At 36.8% G+C, this 27,773-nt stretch overlaps 2 protein-coding genes across 9 annotated transcripts in view; one reads left to right on the plus strand and one right to left on the minus strand.

Moving 5' to 3' along the window:
• Positions 1 to 3,447: 3,447 nt before the first annotated feature.
• On the minus strand, positions 3,448 to 8,366 carry LOC114250464 (ras-related protein Rab-24). Its single transcript, XM_028184343.2, has 5 exons — positions 8,015 to 8,366; positions 7,369 to 7,457; positions 5,784 to 5,910; positions 4,906 to 5,053; positions 3,448 to 4,339 (listed from the first exon to the last, which is right to left on the minus strand). The coding sequence occupies exons 1-5, from the start codon at positions 8,126 to 8,128 to the stop codon at positions 4,209 to 4,211; spliced, it is 609 nt and encodes a 202-aa protein (XP_028040144.1). The 5' UTR covers positions 8,129 to 8,366; the 3' UTR covers positions 3,448 to 4,208.
• An 8,298-nt stretch (positions 8,367 to 16,664) lies between these two features.
• Positions 16,665 to 27,773, plus strand: part of LOC114249046 (uncharacterized) — a 32,114-nt gene continuing 21,005 nt past the window's right edge. The window contains exons 1-7 of one of the 8 annotated variants that reach the window (XM_089731197.1): positions 16,665 to 17,054; positions 19,059 to 19,214; positions 20,402 to 20,524; positions 21,540 to 21,656; positions 23,981 to 24,100; positions 24,883 to 24,936; positions 26,945 to 27,112. In XM_089731197.1, the coding sequence (XP_089587323.1) occupies positions 19,079 to 19,214; positions 20,402 to 20,524; positions 21,540 to 21,656; positions 23,981 to 24,100; positions 24,883 to 24,936; positions 26,945 to 27,112 (718 nt within the window). In that variant the 5' untranslated portion in view covers positions 16,665 to 17,054; positions 19,059 to 19,078. The remainder of the gene's footprint in view (positions 17,055 to 19,058; positions 19,215 to 20,401; positions 20,525 to 21,539; positions 21,657 to 23,980; positions 24,101 to 24,882; positions 24,937 to 26,944; positions 27,113 to 27,773) is intronic. The other 7 variants (XM_089731198.1, XM_089731200.1, XM_089731199.1 and 4 more) reach the window with 7 other exon arrangements.

Raw genomic sequence — 27,773 nt, forward strand, 5'->3', positions numbered from 1 at the left:
ATGTATATAATTTCATTAGGCAATAGCAATACAAAAACATTTGTGACTTCTATTTATTTGAAAGAAAAAAAAATGGATTTCCTGGGGCCAAGAACCAACGCTGTGAATGTTAGCCATGTTTTTTTTTTGACGGTATATTTATTCACATCCAAGTTATCTAAACACGTGAATTTTAGTTTAGAAACGACCACACATGTTTATGGTCCTTATTTTATTGTTACTAGTGGCCGCCAATTAATCGAAATTCGACTATAATTATTGATTTAAATTATAAGTTTGAACATTGTTAAGGTTCTATTGTCAAAGACTATACTTCTATGATCACAGATTTCGCCAAGGCTACACTATTGACAAATAATATTAATCTACTTAACCACACACTTTAACAATAAACAAAAAAGTATATATGCTTGTGTGTGTCAAATACATGTTAGTATGTGGTTTTTTTTTATTGATATAATGTATTTTTAATGCATAATTTAAAAAAAATTAGCATTCTGCACTCTTTTCTCTATATTCTCTATAAGTGTGGGAAATTTCATACTCCTCCGTCCGCGAAATTTTCGTAAAAAGGGGTACAAAGCTTTTGCTTCACGTATTAACATATAAATATAAAAATAAAGTATAATTTCTGTTAGACCCTTAAAATAGTACATTGTGCACCAAGAGAGAAAAGTAGGACATTTCCTCCCGCGTGTAAAATTAAATAAAACTCATAAAAAAAGTGTGTGTGTCCGCTCCGACGCACGACTGGAGTTTACTGGATATAAAAAATTAAACGAAACAATACGAGAAATAGTTCTATATTACGACAACACGATACACTACAGATTATTAACAAATTAACGAGACACAAAACAAACGACTAACAAATATATGAAAATACAATAATGAGAGAAACGCGCGATCAGTACGAGGCTTTGTGGCGGACTGCCGGCGCATGTACTAGCATGTCACACGAAATGCGCATAACGCATTTCGTGTGACATGCTAGTACGATTTTGGTCCCCATAATTTTCATACCCCGGGCCTATATATGTAAATCGATTCTAAAGGAGTAAACTCCAAAAAACAATTTGACTGTTTTTTAATTTTTAAATAAATTGCTACTACCTAGGCTGCACTAAAAGTATCGGGAATGGAATATTTCCACTGTTCCTGTCATATTAAAATCTTTTTAATTGAAAACTCCTTGGTTTTAAAAATCGAATACCATTTATTTATTTAAAAAAAGATTCTCGGTCTTGTCACGAGGTTTTGTCAAACTTGTTTAGTCGTTGAGAAAATGGAATTGACTCGAGAAAATTCAAGAGCGAAGATTTATTATTTCTTTTATTATTTATTATTTATGACTTTCGAAGTGGTTTAACACAAAAACAGTGTGTTGACCGGATGATCTCTGCATTTGGTGATGAAGCCCCATCCAAAACCACAATTTATCGCTGGTTTGCTGAGTTTCAACGTGGACGTGTCAAGCTCAGTGATGATCCCCGTCAAGGTCGTCCAAAAACTGCAGTCACCCAAGAAAACGTTGATGCTGTGCGTAAGCTGATTGAGGAAGATCGACATGTGACATACCGCGAAATTCAGGCAACTTTAGACATTGGCATGAGTCAAATACAAATAATTTTGCATGAACAATTAGGTGTAAAAAAGTTGTTTTCCCGATGGATACCGCATTCGCTCTGTGAAGAGCAAAAGGCGGCTCGCGTTACTTGGTGCGTCAGAACTCTCGAAAGATTCCACGCAGGATCCTCAAATGCTGTATACAACATTGTATCAGGTGACGAATCCTGGATATACGCGTACGAACCCGAAACAAAAAACCAGTCACGAGTTTGGGTGTTCGAAAATGAGTTAAAGCCAACAAAAATTGTTCGTTCACGGAGTGTTTAAAAAAAAATGGTGGCCACGTTTGTCTCCAAAACCGGCCATGTTACGACTATTCCTCTTGAGGGACAAAGAACGGTTAATACAGAATGGTATGCTAGCATTTGTTTGCCACAGGTCGTTTCTGAACTCCGTAAAGAGAACTGCAACCGCCGCATCATCCTCCATCACGACAATGCGAGTTCTCACACCGCGCACAGAATAAAAGAGTTTTTAGAGCAAGAAAACATAGAATTATTAGACCATCCGCCGTACAGCCCCGACCTAAACCCTAATGATTTCTATACTTTCCCTAAAATAAAGAATAAATTGCGTGGACAGAGATTTTCATCACCTGAAGAAGCTGTGGACGCCTACAAAACGGCCATTTTAGAGACCCCAAATTCCGAATGGAATGGTTGCTTCAATGATTGGTTCCATCGTATGGAAAAATGTGTCAAATTTCGCGGAGAATACTTCGAAAAGCAATAAATACATTTTTAAATAGTAATGTTGTGTCACTTCGTTAATTCCAGAAATTTTCAGTGCCGCCTCATAATTGAATAAGAACTATCTGAAGAACTCATCTTTGTTTAATACTTCACTATTAAATTTTATTGCATTTTGTTTATTTCACTTTTACACTAAACACAATATTGCAAATTACCCGAGCACAACAATGGCGGAGAATTTTATGTGCGTGAGAGCAGACGTAGACACTAACGCGCATGCGCACTTGTCAGTACCCAGGGACGAAAAGTTACAGTTTCTTCCCTGTACAGCGGGAGGAAGACCGAACTTTCGGCGTAGGTAGGAGAAAAAAAAAATTGCTGCAAATCTGCCGGCCCTAGGTTTCCGGCTTATTAAGCCAGACGGTAAATTCGCCACTGATACAACCCAATACGTTGTTATGAGGTCAATGTCCGTTCAAGTGTGGCCCCTGAACTTAACAATGCAAGCTTTACGACCCACCGGTGGGCCTGACTTACTATAACCATTCGGGCCAAACCAAAATCGGGGGAATCAGTAATTTTTATCAACTTAAGATTGTCATTCTAACAATTTATAAAATGCGATAATTATCACGGAAAATAAAAATCTGCCCTTTACTGTCTAATTTAGATGTTTTGAAAGGCTCGCCAGTGAACTTCATGACCCGCATGGTTCAGTAAGATAAGGCTCACCCGTGAGCGCCGTGGCCTGAATGAAAATACTCGGTTTGGTGTGGCTAACGCAACTTATCCTACCCTTAGGATCTTCTTATCGATAAGATTAAAACCCGTTTTTTTATTGCCCTTGTAGGCAGACGAGCATACGGCCCACCTGATGGTGAGCGGTTACCGTCGCCCATGGCCTTCAGCAATGCCAGGCCGCTGCCTACAGGTAAGTCAAACAAACAGCCAGACTTCGAGATACTGTTAGTTCGTTCAATATGAAATGAAGCGTGTCTAGATTTATTTTATAGGTATATAGATTTTAGTCAGCACAGTATTCAAATGTCGATTTATAGTCTTAGTTTCAATACAGCATTCGATATGACGAAAATAATATAAGGACAATAAAAAAAGTTGCGAAATCAAATCTTAAAACAAGTTTTAATTATATACAGACTTTTTTAAATTATAATTTAAAAAAATAAAATAACAATAATAATTTGGCTTGAATTTCTTCGATCAGTACATTTTTATACAACCACAATATCGATTTGATTTCAATTTATTTTAAACACTAAATTTTTGCTGCCACTCCAACTAGTTTTCAAATGTCATTTATGACGTTTAAATGTGTCAGATAAAAAAAAGGAAGCGAGCGTTTTCATTTCAGTCGGCAAAGGGATGGGGCTCTTAAGAGCCTCGTTTAACGCCATCTATCCACAATTCCTACAAACTACATGAAATAGCAAATACTAATTTCCATTTTACAATTACTTACACATACATACGTCCGACCTCTAACCATGAATGCGGCTAAACATATTTAAATTTTTTTTCATCCATACGCCATACGAATTGTGGATCAAAATCCACGCTGCCAGAAAGGAACCATTCCAGCGATCCACTCGCGACCCACACAGCTTCGCGATACAAATATTAAAATAAGACTTGACCTAAAAGTATTAGTTACCAGGTCATAAAATCCCTTGAAAAAAAAAAGCCTTAAAAATGGCTAGAGCGATGTTGCCACTAAACTTTCGAGGCACACATTACCCAAGCTTTGATACGAACGCAACTAATAATCACTCGGTACCTCCTAATTAATATGGCTTTTATTACCAATAAATATTTGTTCCATTTCATTAATTTAACCAACTAAATCTCTTCTCTGTCCAAACTAAATCACTAGCATGCACATACATCCTTTTTGCTTTTGCGTTTGTCTAGCTCTGTCAGCAGCAATCTGCTCTCCGTAACCGTCTTCATTACCTCCACGTCAGCAGCAAGGTCGTCGACAATCTTCTGGAAAAGTTCATCTGGAACACAAAACGGCTTGAATGAAATCTGCGACAAAATTTTCTGAGATAAGCCATATAATTAATCTTCTAGACCAGCCTTTCCCAAAGTGGGCGATAACGCCCCCTTGTGAGCGCTGCAAACTTAAAGGGCGGTAAGAGGCCCAGAAAAAAATGGGGGCGTTGTGTAGAGGCTTGGGAGGCGATTTGTAGTTTCTTTTAGAAGGGAGGACTCTTAGACACCGACTGAGCTCTCGCTATAGTGGTCTTTAAGTAGGTGAAGAAATAGGTAGGGTGGACGAGCTCACAGCCCACCTAGTGTTAAGTGGTTACCGGAGCCCATACAACAACAACATAAAATTCCGCCATCCACCTTAAAATATGAGTTCTAAGGTCTCAATATAGTTACAACGGCTGCCCCTTCCTTCAAACCGAAACAGTAGCTTCACGGCAGAAATAGGCAGAGTGGTGGTAACTGCCCGTGCGGACTCACAAGACGTCCTACAACCAGTATTTGTAATTTATACACGGGATAAATATTTACTGTTATTGTTATTATTTTAACGTAAGCTATTTAGTGTACTTACCGACGTTCTCACCGGTTTTGCTCGAAGTAAGGAAATGTCCGTTCAAATCTTGCGAGTAAGTATTCACAATCTCTTCGGCCACTTCCCTTTTCACGAACCCTCCGTCTAATAAATCCTTTTTTGTACCACATAAATACACTTTGCAACTCTGCAAGAAGAATTTCCAATGATGACATTCAAGTTATGTAATTATTTTTTTCCCTACCTAATATATAATATACGCTTTAGCCTAAGAGGGCTATTGAGGCTGTGCCAAGCTGGTGAGTGAACTCACAGGCTCAACCTTTTTATATAATAGTGGTATTACTGATAATTCTACTTACATACATTTGAATAAGTTTATTGAAAAGTGTTATTTTTCACATAGTTTTCTTGGTTTTGTATTAATTTTAATCGATTAATTTTATAATTTTTTTATTTCTATTTATATTTAGCTTGCTACTTGCAGCAAGCATGTATACTTTATATATAATTTAAGTAAGTAGTATGAATGCTGTTTTTTTAATTTTTTTTTATTTTTTTTATTGCTTATATATATATATTATATAATGAATGAATTCATAGCCCACCTGGTGTTAAGTGGTTACCGAAGCCCATAGACATAGGCAACGTAAAACCGCCACCCACCTTGAGGTATAAGTTATAAGGTCTCAAGTATAGTTACAACGGCTGCCTCACCCTTCAAACCGAAACGGATTACTGCTTCATGGCAGAAATAGGCAGGGTGGTGGTACCTACCCGTGTGGACTTACAAGAGGTCCTATAACCAGTAAATTTTTACACAAGCATGCCAAGGAACCTATTAGTAGAGCTTTTAACACTACTCATATTGAATTTTGTTGTGAAATCTAAATAACTGAATGTTAATAAATACTCACATCTTCTACTGTTCTCAGTTCGTGAAGCCAATGTCTGAGTCTCGTCCACGACTCATGAGATGATGGTTCGTAACAAATAATAGCAGCGTGTGCACCTCTGTAGTAAATCCTAGTCATCGCTTCATACCTGTAATTCATTTTAATCAGGTTTTTTTTTTTTTTTTATTGCTTTCGATAGGCAGACGAGCTTACGGCTCATCTGATGGGAAATTATAACCGTCGCCCATAGACATCCAAACAACATCAGTGACTCAGATGCGCTGCCTATCCTGGCCTGGATGGGCAGCCTTATGTATGTTACACCGGCTATCCTGTCGTTCAGACCGGAACACAGTATTACTGTTTTGCGGCAGAAATAGACAGGACGGTGGTACCAACCCGGGCGGGCTTCTACACAGAACCCTACCACCAGTACTAAATGTATGTATTCACAAACTACAATGAACTTGAATAGAACTGTGTTGGTCACATTGCACATTTATCTGACAATCAAAGGCCAATATCAACTACTATAGGGTGAAGAGTGTATTGTGGGAGAAGTTGAAAACCGCTTAGGCTAAGTCTTGAAAGACCAAGCACTCAGGGAGATTGGGCAGTATTGAATCTTATTATAGCTTTTATCCTTGGAAGGAGACATTTATGTAGTACTTAATTTAATTAAATTAATTGTTTTTTGAACACAATTCTTCAGTCCTACTAATATTTATATTTATAGACACCATTCTATAGACCCGGCAGACTTCGTAGTGCCTCAATCGATAAATAATTAAAGATAAAGATAAAAGTTCTCGAGTTTTAGCGAGACTAACGAACAGCAATTCATTTATATATATATAGATTATTCCATCAACTAGTTTCAGCACACATGCTTATTAATATGTTAGTTCGGTGATTTAATTTTGTGTTGTGGGTACTATTGAATTACACTAGAATTTTAAATACCACAGTTTGTCCACTTGTACAACAATTATAATAGCAAAGTTTGTAATAATGGATTGGTGTTAATTTATAAATTCATGTGAATACTACTGGATCATGTACATATTAATGAAACTTTCCAATGAAATAGCTTATTTGATTCATTTTATATTTAATAAATAGAAACATAATAAATTAATAAATATAATTATGATTCAAATCTTGACACCACTCTCTATTTATACTTCAGGTATTACTCTATTTCTTAGAACTTATTGAGTCATTCAGTATGGAATAGTTATTGTTGTCAAGTTAACTTTGTAATGTTTTTACTCATGTACTCTCATGCATGTATTTTTTTATTGCCCTTGTCAGCTGACGAGCATACGGCTCACCTGGCGGTGAGCGATTACTGTCGCCCATGGATGTCAGCAATGCCAGAATAGAGCCAAGCCGGTGCCTGGTATCTAAAATGCGCTTCACACTTACTATTACTCAAGTGTTAAATGAGACAGTCGGTCAAAGAGGTGACTTGTTGGAGGAACTGGTATGTTGTTTACAGTAAAATCTTATTGACATTAAAAGGCTCATACTCAGACCCAAAACTCTGGTAAACAACATCAATCATTTGTATGTCTATATAGAATGTACATAATTATTAATATACCTTTCGCTGCCCGCTGTATCCCAGATGCCAATACTGTAGTCTTTTTCTTTTGATCGCATAGCTTTAGCGCAAAATGCAGCACCGACGGTCTGTAAATTGACAAAAGACATTGCTAAATTGTATGAAATTAATTACAGAAATACACACTGTTCACACTATCAAAAAGTTCCCCTCGGGAGAACTCGCACAGAATCATCATTAATAAAAATGAAATAAACGAATAGAAATGGTCACTTGTAAGAGATTCGTTTATTGTGTTTCTAAAAGCAGTCTGAATGTTTGAAATTTTCCTGAGCATGTGAAATGAGAGGAATAGAATCGAATCTGCTCTACAATTTGCGAGAAAATTAAAAAATAACACTAGTCAAATGTCTTTTATATACTTATTCTTAGTCAAAAAATAATATAAATAAAAAATAATATCAAATAAAATAATCAAGCGTAATATATTATTATTAATGCATGCATGCTGTTTTTCGTAACATTTTCTTCATACTATCAATACAGATCATTATCGCTTGCACAAATTTAAGCAAATGTACGCAACAAAGGCAATTTTCGCACAAACTTTTACGCTATTTGAATCTTTATAGACCTCTGATTCTTTGTATTCTATCTATTGTACTTTATTTTTGTTTATACTCACATTCTGATATGGTATCTCAGCGTTGAACCTACAATTCACGAATCTTAAAACTAAACTCGTCTTTCCGACGTGTTCGCTGCCTAAAAGCACTATTTTAAAATCACATCGACTCATTTTAGTTTTTAATACAATACGTCTATTAATGTAGAATAGACTATGATAAGTAAAATACCATGTGGAATCTTCTAGATTAAATTCTAATTATAAATCAATCAGTTGATATCAAAATTTGTAATTACCTATTCTTATTACTAATTTGAAACAAACTTTTATCAGACGTAACAAAGACCATTTGTATTTGTTTATTTTGTAGTACCTATCATATATTAAGTGTATAATCTATGGTACCTATGTACTAGTATTTCCGCCTTGACAACTTCCGCTCTTGATTCGATTAATCGATAATTGACAATTTTCCATTCGAACTACGATTCTGTAAATGAGTTTAACACATATAATTTTAGAATCACTTCACAATTGATTGCTAATAGCTAATCAATTTTTCTTTGTGTTAATTCATGCCATTTAAATGTTAAGAAAATGTCCCTAGGGACTATTAGAAAAGAGTTTTATTTTAAATTATGAGACGAACATGTTTTGGCGATATTGTTAAAAATAAATTTTTTAATTATTTCTTAAGAGCATTCAGTTCTTCTTGAAAACCCCTAAAGGTTTTATTTCTTCTAATATACAATGATTGTGTAATGTGTATTGGCTGAGCCTGCAGAAAATAATCGCATATAGGATTTATTAAGCCGTTTAAATTTTATGAAAATCGATTTTCAAGTTATCGATCTTTATTTCTTGTCAATCATTGTCATCCCCCACTATTCAAGAACAAAAGCGAAGGCAAATGCCAAACAAGTCGCTCCTTTCCATACTTCTTAGTCATGGTTTTGTACAAATTGGTACAAATGCACATTCAGCATTCGATGAAATATTTACAATGTCAAATTCAGTCTCTGCACAATCTTAGGAAAAAAATCGTTAAATTGACACTTATCTACGGAGCCGCTGCTTTTGGTTTTATTGTTTACCTACTGTTACGGATTAATAGAATAAAATATTAAAAAAACATAGGTATACTAGTATAGTTTTTCTGGAGTCACTTTCAGTCTTATTAACAGACAAGATGTTTAAGTAGGTACTCATTTTATGTATAATTAGCGACCCGCCCTCGCTTCACTTCGGAAACATTAAATATCATAATTAATAGCCGAGTCTCGCGATGTGACCCACGGTTATTGTCGTACCGCGAGTGACGCCACGGGGCGAAGCTAGTCTAAAAAAAGCTTAGCCTAAGTTACTCCTTATATCATCAGCTACCTATCAGTGAAAGTCTCGTCAAAATCGGTTCAGCCGTTCCAGAGATTAGCCGGAACAAACAGACAGACAAAAATTGTAAAAAAATTTATTTTGGTGTATGTACCGTTTATATAATATTCATAATATGCATGTAGTAAAAAGCGGATATTTCAATATTACAAACAGACACTCCAATTTTATTTATGTGTATAGATAATGAATAAATAAAGTTGTCTCATAAAATTCATGATTCTTTATTTGTGTGGTTAAAATAGTGACAGTAAGTAGGTAGGATATATAAAGAACTTGAACTATTAAAGGACATATATCTTCTAGGACTGAAGCATTACTGGTGGCCCGGAGGCCTTTCCACTTTCATCAGCACGGCTGGGCGAGCAAAGGCTCAGCCAGGAGGGGAGGGATTCCCTAACAGCTGCCCAAGCGCCTCCGAAGAAGACCTAACAGCTTAAGTGTAGCTGTTTCGCGAAGGAATCTACTACCGGATCGGAATCGCGACCTGCTGAGAAGATTCGGCGAGAAACTCAGTGGGCTGCTGTGCGGGTTAAGTTGCACATCGAACTCTTTGCAGAGTTCGACGAGGACGGTCACCATGGTCCTTAAGCCTGCTCTAAGTGTTAAAGCTGAAGGCGTCAACAGTCAGTGGATCTGATGGATCCGTAAAGACGTGACATATATCTATCCAATTTCAACCCTGAATCGTTTAGGTTATTGCCAAATTCTCATTTTGATTCTTACTGGTGGTAGGACCTCCTGTGAGTCCGCACGGGTAGGTATCACCACCCTGCCTATTTCTACCGTGAAGCAATAATGCGTTTCGGTTTGAAGGGTGGGGTTGCCGTTGTAATTATACTTGAGACCTTAGAACTTATATCTCAAGTTGGATGGCGCATTTACGTTGTAGATGTCTACGGACTCCAGTAACCACTTAACACCAGATGGACTGTGAGCTCATACATCCATCTAAGCAATAAAAAAAAAAGATTCCTATGATTTTCAATAACATAAACCCCGTTATCAGCACATCAGCAGTTAAAATACTTCTTAGACTATCAAATTTCGCAACTATAAATGTACAAATAAGAGCTAAATATTGCCTAAAGGATTCCCGAACATTTGTTCCAACTATTTTGTGCCAAGACATGACCAACTCGTTTAACGCGATGCAGGAATTTTAGTTCGTCGAGATAACTTAAAATTTCTCACTATCGAACGAATAAGAAAAACTTGATCGAAAGGTAAAATAGAAATCAGAGACTAAAAGATTATAACTTTGTGAAGAAGGCTTTTTGTCTTGCTTCCTTGCACCTTTTTTTAATGTGGCAATTGGCCCCTTGTTTTGCCATTATTGCCAGTATCATTTTACATAAATCTTCAATTAATATTTGTAAACATAACGTCGTATGCGGCAGAATCGAATAAAGATGATTAGGTTTATTCCTATTCATACGCACTTGACAGAGTGGTCCTGGTCATGCATCAGTCAGATCCTGCGATACCGATGCTCTCGCGATGCGATGCCATACAGCACGGTGTTTCGCAGATTGAGAGCAATCATTTATGTTGCAGCGAGTCACAGATTTTATGAGGTCAGTCTGTCGTGTTGGAGATCGTCCGCGAGATCTTTTGCCCTCGAATTTCCTTTGTACCACCGACCGCGCAATGGAATCCCCATTACGAGTGATGTGCCCGAAGAACTTGAGGATTCGTATTTTGACTGTTGGCGATAGTCTCTCCTTGATGTTGAGCTCTTTCAGGATCGAATCGTTCCGGTTGGTTGGTGTTAACACTATCTACGATCATCATTTTGGTCTTATCACGATTGATTGCAAGTCCAAAATCCAACGCTGTGGTCTCCAGCCGGCGTAGAAGCACCTCGATTTCGTCTCTGGTTGACGCCAGGAGGGTAGTAGTAGTAGTTGATTAGGTAGTATCAACCTTAAATAGCGAAACGAACCAGGCCATACCATCTTTAAAAAAAAAGTAGTCTATAGGAGTATTCTGAAACTTTTTGACGGAAACGCAATGAACGAAGCTTTTTGGTTCTTCAGGTTTAAGCGCAATAATGAGTGTGTTATTAACCGGTTAATATCGCGTGAAAGTGAATGAGGGCGGGATAATGTCTTCTTCTTCTTCTTCTTACTAGTGTTTACCCGGTCCGCTTTCCTACTTTACCCGGTCTTCAACATCCTTCTAGGTGAGGTTATTCTCTAGATCACGACTGTCCAAGCTACATACCTTTGCGGGATAATTAAATTTACTACAAAAGCTGGAGGGCCGCAGAAAAATACATTTTCAACAAAAAGAGACTTTCCGGGAATTCCCCCAATAATACACAGTAAAAGATAGCTTCACTTTTAAACGATGTCATGGGAATGGAATGTTACAAGAATAAAGATAAATTATACCAAATTTTGATTTTATGTTTAGACAAAGAATTCTAAATCCAAACTATTTATATTTATATCATAACTATTTTGGCGGGCTGCATAAAATAAACCTTTGTCTGGACAACCATTCTCTAGATTTTGAATTCTCATAAATAGATATATATCTATTTATTGTATGTATGTATTTTCTTTAATAATGTATTATTAATAGTTTGAAGTCGTCGTGGCCTAAAGGATAAGACGTCCGGTGCATTCGTTGTTGCGATGCACCGGTGTTCGAATCCCGCAGGCGGGTACCAATTTTTCTAATGAAATACGTACTTAACAAATGTTCACGATTGACTTCCACGGTGAAGGAATAATATCGTGTAATAAAAGTCAAAAACCCGCAAAATTATAATTTGCGTAATCACTGGTGGTAGGACCTCTTGCGAGTCCGCACGGGTAGGTACCACCGCCATGCCTATTTCTGCCGTGAAGCAGTTAATGCGTTTCGGTTTGAAGGGTGGGGTAGCCGCTGTAACTATACTGAGACCTTAGAACTTATATCTCAAGATGGGTGGCGCATTTACGTTGTAGATGTCTATGGGCTCCAGTAACCACTTAACACCAGGTGGGCTGTGAGCTCGTCCACCCATCTAAGCAATAAAAAAATAAAAAAAAATTGTAGACTGCAACATAGCTGCTGTCTTTGTCTTTTCCAGAATTTCTGTAAATTAAACGGTTGTCTAGAAGAGATCGCTTTTAGCGATAAGACCGCCTATTGTACAAATGTATCAACTGCACTGCAACCGCTTCTTGACTGTTTTTTAATGTAAATTGTGTTTTGGTGTACAATAAAGTGTATTCTCTCTCTCCCTCTGATCACGAGAAATCATAGTTCTAATTAAAATCACTATGACGATTTAATCTCGATTTTTTTACGATCGCTATCTGTGGTAGTGGCATTAGCGGTGTTGGCTCAGAATGCGCTCTGTCGGTAATAGGGAGGGGGGGGGAGGTGGTTATATTGATCCGTCGAGTCTAGGTCAAAATACTATCGATTTCCCTGCTCTAGTTATGCTTTGTGTCACACAGCACATCTCTGTTTACACTAACAGAGATGGTGGACCTGCGATACAAATCAAATTATGTTTTACATATCCAAACATCTGGCAGGCGTCTTTTTTTTTAGTATTGAAGGTTTACTGGTGGCCCGAAGGCCTTTCTAATTTCACGACGACAGGTGGGCGAGCAAAGGCTCAGCCAGGAGGGATGGGATTTGACCTAACAACTCAAGAGCAGCTGCTTCGCGAATGAATCTACTCGACCCGTTGAGCAGATCCGGCGAGAAACTCAGCGGGCTGATGCATGGATTACGTTGCACATAGAACTCTTTGTCGGTACGGTTACCGGGGTCCCTAAGCCTGCTCCTAGAGTTAGAGCTGAGAAGGCGTCTAATGCAAAGGTTATTGGATCTGATGGATCGGTAAGGACGTGATTCAAGCCTCTATTGAATATAACGCAGCACTAATGGTTCCCATTCCAGAGCCGGATGGTGCTTGCTAAAAAAGGCAAACAGAACAGACAGAGAACTAAAGATATTTATGTTTATTAAACTACTTATTAAACTAACTAATTTGTATTTTTTTGTTGCTTAAATTGGGAGACGAATCTCACGGCCCATCTGGTGTTAAGTGGTATCATATAGGTACCGTTTCTTCACTCACTCCCCTCTTACACATGTCGTCTTTCACGCAATCCATTATTTTTTCTTAGGTTTACCTCTTCCTCTAGGGCCTTTCACATTCATAGTTAAAACTGGTGGTATTTACTGGTGGTAGGACCGCTTGTGAGTCCGGGTGGATAGGTACCACCGCCCTGCCTATTTCTGCCGTGAAGCAGTAATGCGTTTCGGTTTGAAGGGTGGGGCAGCCGTTGTAACTATACTGAGATCTTAGAACTTATATCTATCACAAGGTGGGTGGCGCATTTACGTTGTAGATGTCCATGGGCTCCAGTAACTACTTAACACCAGGTGGGTTGTGAGCTCGTCCACGCATATAAAAAAAAATAAAAAAATTCTTAACAGCCTCATTGTCATTTCGTCTGATCACATGTCCATACCATCTAAAACCTGCACTTCTCAACTTCTCTGTCACAAATGCCACTATCAGACTAATTCCTCTAACACATCTATACTATAATAATATTATAAAGAGGAAAGATTTGTTTGTTTGTTTGTTTGTTTCGAATAGGCTCCGAAACTACTGGACCGATTTGAAAAATTCTTTTTCCATTAGAAGCCGACATTGTCCCTGATGAACATAGGCTACTTTTTTTAATTTTTTGTTTATTTTTTTTTTGTTTCATGTGTGTTTTAATGTTTCCGAAGCGAAGCGAGGGCGGGTCGCTAGTTCAAAATAAATACAATGATGAAATTGGCGATGAACGAACTAATAAACCTTGAGCCCAGTCAGCGAGCTATCTAAAAATCAGTTAAAGATACAAAGAAGGTCAATATTATTTCAGTTTAAAGTCATACTGACAAACGTCGATTATTCCCAGTGCCATTAGTACACTGAAGTATGAAACCTCATTAGTAATAATGGCGTCATAAAATGTCAATCTTGTATGTCTTATATAATTAAGATTTTTGTTACCGTAACGTAATTAACTTTGAAAACGTGAATCCTTTATTGTTTAAGAGGTTAAATAAGTTTTTAATATTAAATCGATTAGTTGATAACCTTGGCGACCGCCGAATCATGAATTTCAAGGTTTTTTTTTTAAATCTGCCCCGTAATTTAGTTGGTACAACGGCTATAGTTTTTTGCCATTGAAGTTATGTTTGAGTTGTAATCATTTCAATACGGCGCCATAAAACAAACGAAGAAAATTGTGGGACTTAACAATGGGACGAACGCCCTGGGACTCCTAATTTTTAACACGCATTTATTAGTTTGATTGTTTTATATAATTTGTTTGTATGCAATAAAGGAAACTTTGAACATCATCTTCATAGACTTCAATACGTCCGATTAACTTGAAAATATGTACACATCCGCGAAGGACAGCAAATTTATAAATTTATATCTGCTTCAGCATCCTGACCGGTATCTTGAGAAGTCCGGGTCTTAAGAAGAAAATTAAAATGAAATGTTAATTTCAATTCGAATTGTTAATTTGGGTGGCTCCACTAACCACTTAACACCAGGTAGGCTGTGAGCTCGTCCATCCATCTAAGCAATAAAAAAATACCTTTTTTTTTTAAAACTATACATAGGTACCTATTACTTTTATTTTTACGCTTGAAATTTATTTTCTAATTTCGGATATAATGTTAATTATAATCGAAATTGACCGTATTTAATTGAATTTTTGTTTATACAATTTTTTGTTTAAATTACACTTATTTATGAAAGGATCTTACTTATTATAAATCTACCGACATCCCAGTCGATGTAAAACTATGCGAGATCAATGCTTATTTGCCACGGAAAAAAAAGGCTAATAAGTACTATTTAGACTATCAATAATTCAAAATGAACACGATTTTAAATTAAAACAAACCTAATGATTAATAGATTTCATAAATTAAATTCTCTACTAACAATTTACTCTGTATTACATACGAGAATAAAGAATGCGGCGAAATGTGTTATTAATCGAAAAACTAGTTTAAAATAATACCAAAAATACTCCCATAATTGTGTGAGGACACAATAAATACACGTCAGAGTGTCAAATGAATACGCGCGGCTTTGTCGATGCAAGGTGAACCGACGGGCTGCCTCGCCCGATAACAACCTGCGTCTTGATACTTTATCAACTCAAACATTGAAACGGCAAATATGCCAACTCGACTCGACCGCCCGCGACCTACCTATAACTATCTTCAACGCTGAGTGAGCAACTCACACCCAAATAATGTTGCTATCGAACAAAAGAATTCGATTTGAGTAAAATCGATACTCATTTATTTAAATGATAATAAATTCGTACAAAATCATAAGGTGGTCTTAATTTAATGGTTAAACGTTATTTTGATAATGCCTTTTGGATTTTCTTTTTTTTTCATTAGAATCCTGCCTCCTTTAATCGTCCTATGAGGACTGTCATGCAGTTGTCAATTTGATTTTGTTGTTCCGAAATACGTACTCGAACATCTTTATAGAAAGAAATATTGTTTTTACTAATTTTAAAACTTTTTTAATCTAACTGTAATAAAACAATTAATCCACTTGTTGTATTTAAATGTGAGAGTTTAGATAATCAAATGAAAAAAATATAAATTTGTAAGGAAAATCTACTTCATTTATATTAATCACTATGGTATCATTTCAAATTGCAATGATGGATTTCATAGAATAGAAGAAATAGAAAAAAAAAATCATACTCAACAAGGAAAACAAAACGAATTGATAAATTAATTAATTCACGCCCCTTTTTTGTCTCTTTCCTCCCCAAAAGCCAACTACAGCTCATCTGGGTTAGAAACTTCGGGCGTGGCAGCCGAATATCAAGTATTTAATCTACGGTGGCAGCTCTGTACTACTCGCGGTTCTGATGTTGAAGCTCATTCTTGAGTCTCGACTCACCGTAGACTTCGAGTACCTACCACTGGCATTTAGACGTCCAGCATAGACACTAAAATTATTTATAGCGAAGTCATGTAACAATGATAAAATAAGGATAATCCCGCAAAAACCTAAATCGAGCCTGTCATAGTATAGCACTAAGGCATATTGTTGGAAGTTAAATATAGAGTTAAAACAGTGAAAATAAAATAATATGTAGAAGTATATATTATGTATATTAAGTGAAAAATAATAGTTAATATGTAGATCCACTGCTTAATATCGGACCGTCAACCATCAAAGTTCGGAGGCATCGTTATTCGGTCGTGTACCTCTCAGTGCTGCCAGACAATAAAATATTTTTGTCTTTTTCGCACTTTTCGTAGGCAGTAATCACGCATCGTTCTTGCAAATGGACGTCGCACTTGTTATTAAATCTGTTCGTTGGTTTTTGTTTATATCGTCACGTTACGACGTCTAAAACTTTTCAAAATAGTTTAAAATTCAGTTTTAATACACTAGAATGTAGTGCGTGTATGTGAAACGGATTGCAAAAGCTTTTTCTATGTTGTTTGATGCCTTTTACATTTCGCCTCCTTGCGTTCAGGGTTTTAGTTGTTCTAAGTGTTTTTTTTTGGAACACAATATTCGAAATTTAGAGACAAAGATTTTTTTTAATTTCATGCAAACAACAGATTCGTGTTAAGTTTACAAGTGTTTCTAGTTAAATTTAATGATTCAAAAATATATAATGTTAATTTTATAAGTGTAAGTATGCTGTGTACTTTAAACATATTATTGTAAGTACTTGCTGAGAAGATAAGAGCAAACGATTGAATTTTATGGTATTTTCAAACAAGATCATTATTCGTCATGTTTGTTTATGACCTTGTGTGAAACGTTTATGTTTCGAAGAAATGAGGTCAACATTATTAAATACTTTTTTGTGGAATTTTTTAAGTTCGAAATTTGAAATTTAACTAAAATACCATGTACTTTTTAGAATTATTGAAAACAGATTTCAAAGTAGGTACATACTTGTTGAGTGATGAAAATGAGAATAAAGATTCATGACTGAATATATTTCTTGACTAGGAATAGAGAAAACATAATGTACAAACACTCTATATCACTTAAGCGATTTAAATACCCAATTTTAAATGTACCATGGTTATTTTGTAGATAAATTACATGAAAAGGGAAAATCTAAATCCTTAAAAATCATTAACTGTTTTAATAATTATCACATTCAACAATTTTATCAACATTATGTTACATGTTTGTTGGAAGAGAAAAGCATAACAGAAATTTATAATAATGTTTTAAAAATTAAAATTATCAGTACTGGAGAGAAAGTTAACATTCTTTTTAACCACCAAAATAACCTAACTCATAACTATGCATAATTTAATAAAAAACCAAGGATAAAACAAAGTACTATGTAAATGCATTCATCAGTTTTTAAGGGTTTTGTATTTGCAAGAAAAAGTTTGTTATTGTTTTAATCTGTTCATTACTATACAATTCTAAGAGTGGTCACTAATAAAAAACACATACAAATGTTTGAAGCACTAAAGTTCTAAATGCCTACTGAAACCTCGCTTGCCACCTTGAGACTTAACTTCTCAGTCTTGAACATGGTAATGCCAGTCGTCGACCCGTACCATATGACTCGTGCCTCAGAAATACACAGAATAGTGATCCTTATCTCTGTAGATCCATAACATGCTCTACCATAAACACTCATTTATGTATAACTATATATCTCATATTCTAAAACGAAGTAGACAAAATTGATTGAAGAATTCTGTTTTGAAACAGGTTGTTTATATTCTTGTTTTCAACCTGTTTATTCAATACTCACTGTTGTTGTACCATAGAATGTCAAGCAGTTCAAACGCATATGAATAGATGGCGCTTTCTTAAAATATTGCTCAGGCCAAGTATGGTAATTTGTTATGCGAGCAATTTTTATTATTATTGCAAAAACAAGCACCCTGAACTAATAAGTTTTATTAACTGACCAAAGTTGAATCTTGATAATTAATTTTTACGCTAGATCGCTCATAAGTTGAATGCCCTTACTTTGAATTTTGAAAAAGAAAAGAGACAGAAAGATGTTCAATACACCCAAGATTCACCAATAAATACTATGTAACCAGAATGTGTCATTTTAGAAGTTGCTCTTGTAATAAAATGTTATACTCAATAGAAAAATATTGGTAACTTTTGCCAGTATGTGAATAATGTAACAGACATCATAATACCTATACACATGCCTTCAATTGTTTGCTTATCTATCATGGTCAGTGGCTCTCAATCGTTTTTACCTCATCAATGCACTAACCTACTCTACATAATATGACATACAAACATTATTAGATGAATATCTTTAGGTTGTTGAATGTAAAGATACCAATACCTATAGGTACCTTATTAAATTATATACCATTAATATGCATGAATGACGAGTTTTGTTTTTATTGCCTAGATGAGTGGACGAGCTCACAGCCGACCTGGTGTTAAGTGGTTACTGGAGCATCAGGTCATATCAAAATCAAAATTTGTTATTGGTAAATCTCTCAACACTTATCAGGAGCTTACTACACATATGTCTCGTGACATGAAAATGCACCAACGTATGTAATAAAGAAAATAGAGAAGACATTCTTAACACACAGCTAGTTTACAAAATGTGATGTCAAAGCATTTCATAGATTTAGCATTTATGTTTAGTCTTTTCAATTCTAAAGGTTTGGTAATTTGTTTCAGTTATCTAGTTTTAATAGAAGATGGCCCTATGCGAGAGCCAGCTTGACTCTGGCCTGGGAAAGCTGAAAAGGGAAGGTAAATCTGCCGAAGTACCCAAGGACTCGCCAGAGAAGAGACTGAAAATGGATCATAATGGAATTTATAATTTGGATCAAGGTCAGTATCGATTCTAGTTTTTATGTTTTCATTTGTGTTCGTTTCAATCCAATACCATTATCATTACTTGAATGCCTTGACCATTAATCCACGAGGTCTCTAGTTCTTGGTAATAAAATCGGTGCAACTATCGTTTAAAACAGAAAACCTCAACAAGGGATGGACCCTGTACTGTATGTTCCATTAGGAGTGCTTCGGAGCAGGGAGGCATTATTTGGGATTATACCATGGTCTTGCTTTTACCATCACACTTCCTGCACAGCATTCATTGGCAGTGTCTTTCCATAGATATTTTTTGCAGTGTACCATCGACTTGAACTTCCCCCCATTTTATTCCCTGACTGCTAGGACATGCTCTTCAACTAACAAGCTTTATACCGTTACTCAGAGAAAACTGCCTATTACTCTTGTTACTTTTTTTTTCTTACCTAAGCTGATAGCCTTGAGGGACTATATCAGCGTTACCGAACGAGTAGATGAGCTCACGGGGCTCAAACCTGCCGAAGTTGCTAACACTGGCCCTAGCAAGAGCAGTGCTTCGCAGAATCTACCACCGGATCGGAAACGCGACCCACTGACAAGATTTTTTTTTTTTTTTTTTTTTTTTATTGCTTAGCTGTGTGGACGAGCTCACAGCCCACCTGATGTTAAGTGGTTACTGGAGCCCATAGACATCTACAACGTAAATGCGCCACACACCTTGAGATATAGTTCTAAGGTCTCAGTATAGTCACAACGGCTGCCCCACCCTTCAAACCGAAACGCATTACTGCTTCACGGCAGAAATAGGCGGGGCGGTGGTACCTACCAGTGCGGACTCACAAGAGGTCCTACCACCAGTAATTACGCAAATTATAATTTTGCGGGTTTCATTTTTATTACACGATGTTATTCCTTCACCGTGGAAGTCAATCATGAACATTTGTTGAGTACGTATTTCATTAGAAAAATTGGTACCCACCTGCGGGATTCGAACACCGGTGCATCGCTTCAACACGAATGCACCGGACGTCTTATCCGTTAGGCCACGACGACCACAAAGATCCGGTGAGACACTCAGTGGGCTGTGTCTGTGGGTTAGTTTACTCGTGGAGCCCTTCGTCGCAAGCGACGAGTTCGACGAGAACCACGCTCCTGTTACTATATCTGATATTGACTTGCACAACATTTCCGTTGTTGATTTCCAGTGCCTGCTGGTTTGCCGGGGGGTCTGCCGCTCAGTGTCGATTACCGATCGCCTGTCTCTCACTTCGTTCCGCCTGCTGTCGAGCTTTACGCGGCGAGGCACAAACAGGAAGCCATGCACGCACGTAAGTTTGCCGTACGTTACTGTACGGTCGACAGAATATCGACTTTTTGTTGTTAGTTTTAGGTTGATTCTGTTTTGACAAGGCACCATGGATGTTGGATGAAAACTGAATGAATAGTGTTGATAGTAGATGGAAAGTACTCTGAACTCTCCCAATCTTGTCTTTGTTTCGATACACAGCTATTATTAATTAACAAATAATATCGTTAACAAATGCCCTACGGTCATCTGACCTCAAACAAGGATTCTGTGTATCTACTATGGGAATCAGAGACTGATAAACAATCTATATAAGACCTAGGGTTCAGCATTGATTGGCCCTTGTGTGGACACCATTTTATGGTGACCATAAATTCTGACTGCACAATGTCCACATAATTTTCCTATTCGAAGTTGTACTTCGTTTAGGAAAATAAATCAAGAGTGTAATTTTAGTGAAATGTAACGCATAATTTTATTTCATTATAAAGATAATGTATTGAGTTTTGCTATTTTGACAAGGCGTTGATTGTGGAAGTAGGGTTCACGAGAAATACTATATTATATCGAAGTATAACTTCTCACTTGATAAGCACACACTGTTTTATTGTAAGCTTTTGTTAATTAAAAAACAGTGGTGTATCGACTAAGATTATTATACGTTATACAGATTTGTTTTTAGTCAATTGGAAAATGCCATCATTTAAATTCATTATCGAATAAATTCCAATCATTCAATGACCCACACTTGTCGACGCAAAGTTCTTTAAGTTCAACAGGAAATTATCTAACCGGCAAGGATCCATCAGCAAAGCTTTTTTTATTTAGTTAATTTCTTTTTTACTAATAATTTAGCGTAATAAATGTTAATTAAAAAATAGAAAGGTGCTTTTGAAACTTTGAAAACGTATTGTGTCTATGATGCAAGACTAGTGGCGGAATCTACGTTCTCGTGTCTATGGCTAGGACTGAGCACCGCAGCAATAACGCGGCAGAATTGAAAAAAGTTATAAACAAGAACAAAAATCACGTAACAGAGTCGAGTGTGACTACTACAACACCGATGAAAAGAAAACGCGGCAGACCGAGAATCGACAAATCAAGCCCGGAGTATTTAGCTAATTTAGCCGCGAGAAAGCAGGCTAGAGAAATGGGTACGTCAGCTCAATGAAGTCGATGCGTGGATGTTAGAAGTTACACTTCTTGGATGTTAATTAAAAAATGCACGCTTTTTTTCTCTACGAAATCACGTTTCGCTTACTGACGTTGCACGAAAATGTGCGTCATACAGACAGATACGTTAATAATAAACACTTAACAACCAATCCTAGCTTAAATAGTGTTTTGTCATAATAAATCGTGTTTGCATATGACTATCACCACTTTAAATAACTTGTCTACTTATTGCGACCCGCTTAAGAAACGACTTTAATTTTATTGTACAACCCGCACCTTCCTTTGACCAGAGAAGTGTAACTTCTATAGAGTGAAACGCTGTAAATAATTATTGCTGGTTAATGTTCACATTTGGCAGTCATTCGGCAGCTCAATGACGGTGTTAAAAGCATGGGTGATGGTTTCATTTCTTCATATACGCGTTCAAGGTTGTCACTGTGTGTTTTCTGTAAATTTAAAGTGCTAATATTAAGAATGCAAGAGATAAGAATGATTCAGTAACTTGCTTTGTGTACGGTACTGTTTAAAACAAATCAGAAAAAATTCAAATCAGTGATTGTACTATTGACTTTCGAAGGGTTCAGTTACAGTATTAGCTCAATGCTACCATATAAAGGTATCGTTACCGGAAATTGGCAAACGTGCGGGTTTCATGATTCCAGAACCACAAAATTAGTAAAAATCGAATTCATGGAGGAAGGGAAGATCTTCCACCGAGCGGGAGTCAGTGTTCAAATAGACCGCCACAATTCGAATGTTTTTCGGAATTTGCTTTTGCAAATTTCTTCGTTATGCCTTCTATGACAGCTGCCGCTACATAGATATATAGTTGTATACGATTGAATGTCTTAGAAAACTTTTAAAAGTGCGAAGCCTTCGTTGGTTAAGTGAGCTTTATAACTACAACTATTTCTGACCTAACGTTTACACCATTGCGATTGGAATGTCCTCGATTCTCCTCGATGACCACCAGTTAAATATGCTCCTTCCATCACACCATAATCTGACGGGATGATCTGGAACATAATATAAGTATTGCCACCTGTGGAGTACTGCTCTCATTTTTTGGACGACTCCCCTGACCTCAGCTTCCATTTGATACCACACACAGTGCGGATTACGGCCAATCCTTAGCTCAATGATCTTCTGGAACCTATGCATCTACGGAGACTGCAATCTGTGTTGTAAACGTCATCTCCCTTTTCCATCGTATCGCCTACCACTTGAGTCTTCATTTGTAACGGTTCGCCCGCACCGGCTTACTGCTTTCATGTTTGTCACGCATCACCCGCAAACCAATGAACTACCCACAACGGTGCTTCCCAAGCGCCACGAGTCTTTCCATAAACTAGGCTTGTAAAGCCCTCAGCTGGATTCCTCAGGCGTCCGTGGCTCGGCTAGGCCCCTATCAATACCGAAATCTGTCGGTGATCTATGAAAATACTCGAATTGTTCGTCCAAACACCAGTGACGGGATCTCTACTTAACCGAACTAATAACTAATACCGCTTTGAATGTTGATATCATACTAATTACTAACAAAAACTAAGATTTCTTAAAAAAATATTGGTATCGAGTCTGATAGGCGTAAATGAGTCTTCGAGCCATATCAATGGGATTTTTAGTTATAGCCATTCAGGCTAAGAGTATGAAAGAAAAATAACTAATCAAAATAAATCCACAATCGCAAAACATTAGCTGCTTTTGTCTTGTTGGGTACATAGGTATATACGGATGTATGTATATATGTACCTTTGACTATGGAACGTAAAACGACCAAGTCCGTAGACGATATAATAGTCTAAAGAACGAATGTTTTATAACAATACGATAATTTTGAAATAAATTCCATTACAGTTTATCACGAATTCAACAGTATTAATAGTAATAATATATTTAACATGTATCTTAAATAAATTTGAATAAATCACATGAAAATGTCGGGGCGCAATGTAAGACGTACAAAATTTAGGGGTCAACGACACCTCTCGGTCACCAATCGGTTAATCTTTGCTATCTATCCTATCACGAATCTTGTTTGCAGCATGTACTATCATAGCATTGATTCGGTATTTCTATGGTCTATATGAAGGAAGCCGAATTATTAATACGTTTTAAAACAAAAAAATATATAAATATATATAAAAAAAAACGCATCACAACAACACATTTTATAATCGCACAAATCATTATACTTTTTGTAAATAAACAAATACCGCACAATTTGTTTTCTTTTTTGTTTTTGTTGTTTTTGTTTTCGTTTTTTTGTTTTGTTTATTTTTATTATTCGTTTCCGCAATAGCCGCAATGATGAACAGCAGCCGTCAGCCTTCAGAGCCGGGCGAGAAACGGAAGCGGGGTCGGCCCAGAGTCGATAAGACCAGTCCCGAATATTTAGCCAGGAAAAGGGTTAGGGAACTGGGTGAGTTACACGTTTCGGTGCCTAGTGCTTCCTTGTGGTGGATATTTTGGATGCACCCCGCCGAACAAAAGTCAAAAATGCAAAGCAAACCCCCTTTTCAGAATTAGGAAGCCAGATGAAAAAGAGAGGGAGTATTTTAATGTGTCTGAGCCTTCAAATGGGATCACTAATGACGACGTTATCACACGAGTACGGTCTGCAAGAAAACAAATCGACTATAAGCTATCTAATTTGATTGATATGTCAGAGATTCTCGCTTTACGAGATTACTTCAGAGCCCCGCGTAGGGCACCGGTGACCTACATGGTAGTCAAAGGGCTAAATATAACATATGCTATTTCCCTTTCACTGTATTTTCCTTAGGTTTTAACGTATACATAATACGTTTTATTCTGTCGTCTTGGCCTAAGGTGTGGTTCTTTGACATCTCTTTGTTGCTAACTACCGTCTAAATTGAAAAAAAAAATTAATACATTTAGGTTTTTTTTTCTACAATTAAAGGTTAAGAAAAAATATGTAAATGCAAAAATATAGAGTAAATTTAATTATTTCAAGACCATTGATCTCATTAATGAGTTAAGCTGTTCTTGAAGGTATATACCGTTTTTTTTTGTTTAACTTAATTATTTATATGTGCACGTTAAAACTTTTTTAAATCACTCTCCACTGACAATGGCTACTTGTGGACTGCCATACTCGAAAAAAGAAGTGCCTGGAGGGCGTGGAGGGCTCAAAATAAACTCAAAAATCTATACTTGATATTAATATTTCTCATCCAACAGAAGCTCTCGATCGTAAAGCTAAAAAGGAGCACAAAAGACGCACCGGCGGCGCAGGTGAGCTTTTAAATACATTAATTCCTAATTGTATTCATTAAGTGAAACGAAAATCAGATAACATTTAAAACAAAACAAAAAATTCGTGGAAAGTTCAATGAAGTTTATTTATATTCGCATTTAAATTTCCGAAACTAAACCGATTATCTGACTGTTCGTTTTACTACGACACGCGTGGGCTTTTATTTGTGAATAATCAGAACTTATTAAAACCTTATGGGGTGTGGTGTTATGATTAGTTTATACTTGGCGTACTTGGAAACGTTCCCGATAGCAACTGAAATCGATGCGCGCAATGTAATCGAAAGACGACGCGCGGGGTCAACGATCTTTAGAGATCCGTTTGGTGTACATTGCGGTTAAATGTTGTCTTCTAGGGGCCTTTTTGTACGCCCTGTATACAATTCACTTGCTTTAGAGTTAAGCTCGAAATGTCTGTTTCATGAAAGGCAATCGATTAAATATATTAAAAAGATTAATGTGCCTAATCAAATGAGATATTGCTCAAACATATCCAAAATTTATTATAATTTGGGATTGTTAAATAATAGATCAATACACACTGCTAAGGAATAAGAGAAATTTTAGTTTTAACTAACCGCGCTCGGAAATGAGGCGGAAAAAGCGATCCTGATTTTTTAAAAAAACATGTTTTTAAAACGTTTTATTAGCATTATTTACGCTCTATTATGTTAGTACAGCTAAGTGAAACGATAGTTTCATAAAAAAAAAAACATTACTTCCTATAAAAAAAAACGAGCAATGAAAGACAAAATCAAAAACAGCTGATGCTCGGATCAACGAACGCCCGGGCGCGGCGCTAATACCGCGCTCCCCAAACTTTACAACTTTGTATTTACAAAATGTTCGTTTTCGGAAGCGGTCTCCTAACACCCAGCATAGGGAAGAATACAAAATATCACACATTGAAAATTCAAGCTCCAGTGAAACAGACCTTTCAGAGTTGGACCACTTCGCTTCGATCATTACTAACAAATCATTATGAATTACACTCACGAAAACGGCTGTGCACCTCGCTAACAAATACTTATTACAACCATATCAATTTCTGCGGTGAAGCAGTCTTGAATTCCGGTACAGTTATGATACCGTCGCGAGCCCTCTTCCCGCGAATGGGTGGCGGCAAGACCGTTGTCACACCGGATCTAGCGACCAGTCAATGCCCAGGGGAATCGTGAGTTCCTTCGTCCATCCATACCTAAGGTCGCTAGTGAAGGCGGTAGGTACGTATGCTTACTGGTGGTAGCAGGACAGGTAGTGGTGCAGGACTCACCTCATGTGAGCCCGCACGGGTAGGTAAGGACAACTGCCTCGCCTATTTCTGTCGTGAAGCAGTAATACGTTTCGTCTTGAAGGGCAGCCATTGTAACTATACTGAGACCTTAGAACTTATATCTCAAGGTGCGTGGTGCATTTACGTTGTACATGTCTATGGGCTCCAGTAACCGATCCAGGGCGATGATTTGAAACAAATAACCCGAATAGTTATGGAATTTTTTTCTCCCTACCTATTCTGTGGTAGCCTAAGGCACTATTCCAGCTACGCGCGGACGGGTAGGTAAGCTCACGGGCTCAACCTAAGAGAGATTGCTAATACTAGCAGGAGCAGTGATTCGCAGAATCTACCATCGCATCGGAATCGCGACCCACTTAGAAGATCCGGTGGGAAACTCAGTGGATAATAAATTTCGGTTCTACACACGGTACCAGACTAGAATATGACGTCACTCGCGCGAGTTGCACAGCTCAATCGTAGTGTTTTTATAATCAGAAAATTTTGGTTGAACATTAAATGAACACTTAAAAAAAATGTACACCAAAAACCCGGTACAGAGATAAACAGTAAAGCAATTCGTACTATACTTAAGAATGTGTACTAAGTTGACGAGATTTTACGGCTCGTATTACGTAATATGACCATACCAAGATTTTCGGCACACATATTATACCGAGAAATATGTGTAACACACTCCATTTTCACCGCTAGCGAAAAGTCTACCACGAAGCGTCAAAACTTCGACAAATCGCCTACCAAAAAACGTACAAAAAAACAACATGGCCGTCAGCGTTAGAAAACTGCAACAGAAACTGGTTAGAAAGATTGCCGATAAAAAGATTGTAATGCGGAGAAATTCGAAATATATGAAAAGAAAAGGTAATTTTTGGAATTCGGTACAATTTTTTTTTGCATGGTAGAAACTGGTTTTTACTTCTTTTTTTTGTATTCGTGGTAAAATTTTTGTTGGTATTATTCAGTTTTCGCCTACCCTCATCACCAAGAACTTTCTATAAGTCAGCTTTTATATAAATAGTATTGTATATAGTTTTTTGTAACATTACTAATATTTGTGTATATAAAAAAAATGTTAGTATCATGTTAGTATGATGTTAGTATGATACTGGTATTTTTTTATATTTTTTAATTTAACATTTTTTAAACGAGTTAAGTCCGATGTTCATTTTTAAGTTTTAAAATATATATAAAAATAAAATACAGGTGCATTGTATATATGTGCGTATAGTGACGCTTTTTTTTGTAAAATCACTCGTGGTAGGACGTCTTGTGAAACCGCACGGGTAGGTATCACCACGCCGCCTATTTGTGCCGTGAAGCAGTAATGCGTTTCGGTTTGAAGGGTGCGGCAGCCGCTGTAACTATACTTGAGATCTTAGAACTTATATCTCATAGTGGGTGGCGCATTTACATTGTAGATATCTATGGTAACCAGTAACCCAGGTGGGCTATGGGGAGTTCGTTCACCCATCTAAGCAATAAATAAATAAAAATTACATAATTTGCAAAAATGACGTTATCG

This window comes from Bombyx mandarina, chromosome 11 (genome assembly GCF_030267445.1).
Source record: "Bombyx mandarina strain Sakado chromosome 11, ASM3026744v2".
Taxonomy (NCBI): Eukaryota; Metazoa; Arthropoda; class Insecta; order Lepidoptera; family Bombycidae; genus Bombyx; species Bombyx mandarina.

Excerpts from the sequence above, each read along its gene's own strand:
- LOC114250464 (XM_028184343.2), bottom strand. The coding sequence starts at position 8,128 with ATGAGTCGATGTGATTTTAAAATAGTGCTTTTAGGCAGCGAACACGTC. Across the intron at positions 5,054-5,783 it reads AACTGAGAACAGTAGAAGAT|AGTTGCAAAGTGTATTTATG; the intron begins GTGAGTATTTAT and ends TTCTTCTTGCAG. Across the intron at positions 4,340-4,905 it reads CAAAACCGGTGAGAACGTCG|ATGAACTTTTCCAGAAGATT; the intron begins GTAAGTACACTA and ends TTTGTGTTCCAG.